Raw genomic sequence first — 3,579 nt, forward strand, 5'->3', positions numbered from 1 at the left:
TCATTCCCAAATGGGATTATAACTGCAGGCATAGAGATTAAGATTTACAACACTTATTTTTTGGGAACACAGTTCACTCCATGCCACTTCTACTCTGCTCCATGGACTGAGTATGAGTTGGAATCAATTCAACAACACAACAGCAGCAGCAGTTGTGAGAAACAGAATGAATATTGAGGGTTGAAGACATTTGTAGGCAGGTGGGCCAAGTGGCTGCTATGTATAAAATAGACTATTAGGGAATCACCAACTACTTAGTGCCTGTGGGGTTGATGTTTTGGGATAAACGGAACTCTTTTGCTTAAAGAGTAAAGTAATGTTACAAGTAACTAAAACAAGAATAAGTAAAGAGGCCCTCATGCACTCCAAAGTGTTCACTAGGGCATAACAGATAACTCCGTCATTGGATAAACTAATATGTTCATGGTAATACTTGAGTAATCTATAATGATTAAGTTAGCCACTTTAGACAGTCTTTGGGGGATGCTTTTAAAAATTATCTCAGTAAACCTCATTTTGTAATAATTTTAGATTTAAAAACAAATTGTAAACATAGTACATAGAGTTATTGTGTATCCCCTCCAACAGTTTCTGGGGGATGATTTTGATAATCCTGATCCCAGGAGAAGTGCTCAGGAAAAGAAATGATGTTTCTTTTCTTCCCCCCTCTGCCTGTTTCCCTGTATTTGGCAGACACAAGAAAACTTCCCTCTGATTTAGAGCTGAGTCCAAAATAATAGAGTCAGGAGATGTTTGGGGAAGGCTGTGATGGGGCTTCTGCCTCTGAAACATTTTTTGAAGCCCAGTTTCTCCTCTCCCACTTCCCTCTTCAGATTAGTCAAAACTACAATTCCAGCTGTTTAGTGTTAGATCTCAGGGGAACAACAAGGGCTGTTAAATCTCTTTCTCAGTGCTTCTTTAAAAAAGCAGTAAAAACAATTACCAGGTCATGTTAGCAAGAACAATTAAAGGTGATCTTAAACTCGTAAAACTACTGAGATTGAAGTGTCTATGTTGAGTGAGATATACTAGTATTTAAAAATTTACTCTTCTCTATGCTTTGTCTGTCGGAAGGAAGATGGGCAATTTACTTCCGTAGTGATACTGCCTCAGAAACCCAAGGAGGGGTCGCTATGAGTTGGGTCCGACTCAACGGCACATAACAACAACAACATGCTTTGTCTGAGGAGCCTTGGTGACACAAACAGTTAAGCTCTTGGCTACTAACTGAAAGGCTGGCAGTTTGAACCCACTCGGTGGCTCTGTGGGAGAAAGACCTGGCGACCTGCTTCTCTAAAGATTACAACCAAGGAGACCCTATGGGGCAGTTCACTATAAGTCAGAATTGACTCAATGGCACCTGACAATATGTACTTGTCTATTCTAGATCCTTTGTATAAGTGGGATCATACAATATCTGTCCTCTAATATCCCCTAATATCTTTTTGTTTGTGTTCACAGGATATCAAGTAGTTAAGAGTATGACTTTGTAGCCACAATTTCTAGGTTTGAATCCCAGCTCTGCCATTTACTAACCATGGGATTTAGGGCAAGTGACTTAACCTTCCTGTGCCTCAGTTGCCTCATCCGTAAGATGGGGCTAAGAGTATTCCCTATCTCATAGGGTTGTTGTGAGGATTAAATGGATTTATGTGTAAAGTATTTGGAATGGCGTCTGGCTCAATAAATGTTCAAAAGAAAAAAAAGCCAAACCCAGTGCCTTCGAGTCAATTTTAACTCATAATGACCCCTAGGACAGAGTAGACCTGCCCCATAGAGTTTCCAAGGCTGTAAATCTTTATGGAAGTGGTTTTCCCACAGAGCAGCTGGTGGGTTCGAATCATCCACCTTTTGGTTAGCAGCCCAATGCTTTAACCACAGCACCACCAGAGCTCCTTGCCAATAAATAGTCACACTCACTGCCATCCAGTCGATTGAGGCTCATAGTGACCCCCTCTTTGGGTTTCTGAGGCGGTATCTCTAGGAAGTAGATTGCCCAGTCTTCCTTCCAAGGATTAGATACTGTTATTCTTGGCCTCTGGGGTTTGGGGAAATGGATTAAATGAGCCATTAGAAACACTAGTTGCTGTTGATTAAAAAAAAATTATTTCTTATGCTTGATTTGAACAGGAACTCAGCCACCCGTGACCAATTTGAGTGTTTCTGTTGAAAACCTCTGCACAATAAAATGGACATGGAATCCTCCTGAGGAAACAAGCCCAAATTGTAGTGTGTGGTATTTTAGTCATTTTGTCAACAAACAAGATAAGGTAAGTTTTCTGGAGTGTATTGCATTGATGAAGTAAAATGAACACTATGAATCTGAGCCAAGAACAAGCAAAATTCTAACCTTAATTCAATTTCGTTCTGCTGTGCATAGGGTCACTGTGAGTCAGAAATGACTTGATGGCACCTAGCAACAACAACAACAACCTTAATTCAAAGCGGAAATGTTATGTTGTAGTCTGCTCAAATTTTGTGGAGAAATTATAGAATCAACTATTGACAGAATTGAACATTTAAAAATATTGGCTAGTTGTTTGATAATTAAATGTAATTGAAATTTCTCTGATAGGAAATTCCAGATATTTTAATCTATTAGTCACTCAATAAATAATTGTATGTTAAAATTTGTTCCCATGTTCATCTCTGTAACTGTATCATTTGTATTTAACACTTCCAATTTCTCAGAGAATTTTCACAATTACCATCTTGCTAAAGATATGCACAGACAGGTATTTCAAGACTTCCAGTAAGATGGAGGAATAGGCAGACAAGCAACACAGGCCCTCTTCAACAAAGAAAAGAAGAACCAATTGACAGAGATACAGAAGCTAATCCTGGAGCCCTGAGCTTTGAAAGGAACTATACAGAAGTGGATTAGGCACCAACTGGTGGGAAAACCTGAACGAAAACAGTGAGTGCAGAGATGGTCGGAGCTGCAGACTGTCAGCTACACTGATGGGACCAACAGCCTGAATATTTCCGTGTGGTGTTGGGACCTGAGAATTGACCTAAAGATCAGCCCCAGTCACCAGGGGCTACAGGGATGACTGCGCTGGTGGCCTGTGACTAGGAAGGGAAACAGCAAGGAAGGAGACAACCTGAGCTGTTGACTTTCTGCTGTCCAGGGGCTGCAGCCATTTTGATTGTTTACAAGTGGTGGCCATTTTGGATATTTAAAGTGACTGAGAGCACAGCCATTTTGAATCTTCATAAGTGGCAACCATTTTGGATTTTAAAGTGATAGCATTCTGATAGGGATCCCAGGGACCTAAGAATAGGCTCTGTTTGCCAAGGTTGGCAGGGACTTATGAGAGGCTGACAAAAGGAAAGAAGACAGGTGGTGAGTGTCTAAGTGCTGTCAACTAGTGATTAGAGGAGCACAGCACAGTACCCTGCTTGTGTAGATAACATACAAAGAAAACAAAAATCGTGGGCAAGCCACTCCAATATACAATTACCAGTTAAATACAAAGACAAAAACAATGCCTTGGAGACAACAGAACATCACAGTCCACACAAAGAAACAAGATAAAGCAGGAGAAACAAGGGACCAGGATACAGACCCCAAACACA

At 40.6% G+C, this 3,579-nt stretch overlaps 1 protein-coding gene across 1 annotated transcript in view; it reads left to right on the forward strand.

Annotated features, from left to right (window-relative positions):
• Positions 1–3,579, forward strand: part of IL13RA1 (interleukin 13 receptor subunit alpha 1) — a 79,972-nt gene that overhangs the window by 1,047 nt on the left and 75,346 nt on the right. Inside the window, exon 2 of the mRNA XM_007949995.1 lies at positions 2,131–2,270. Coding sequence (XP_007948186.1) covers positions 2,131–2,270 — 140 coding nt within the window. The remainder of the gene's footprint in view (positions 1–2,130; positions 2,271–3,579) is intronic.

The sequence above is a fragment of the Orycteropus afer genome, unplaced genomic scaffold (assembly GCF_000298275.1).
Source record: "Orycteropus afer afer isolate SDZICR_OR568_19922 unplaced genomic scaffold, OryAfe1.0 scaffold00259, whole genome shotgun sequence".
In the NCBI taxonomy this organism is placed as follows: Eukaryota; Metazoa; Chordata; class Mammalia; order Tubulidentata; family Orycteropodidae; genus Orycteropus; species Orycteropus afer.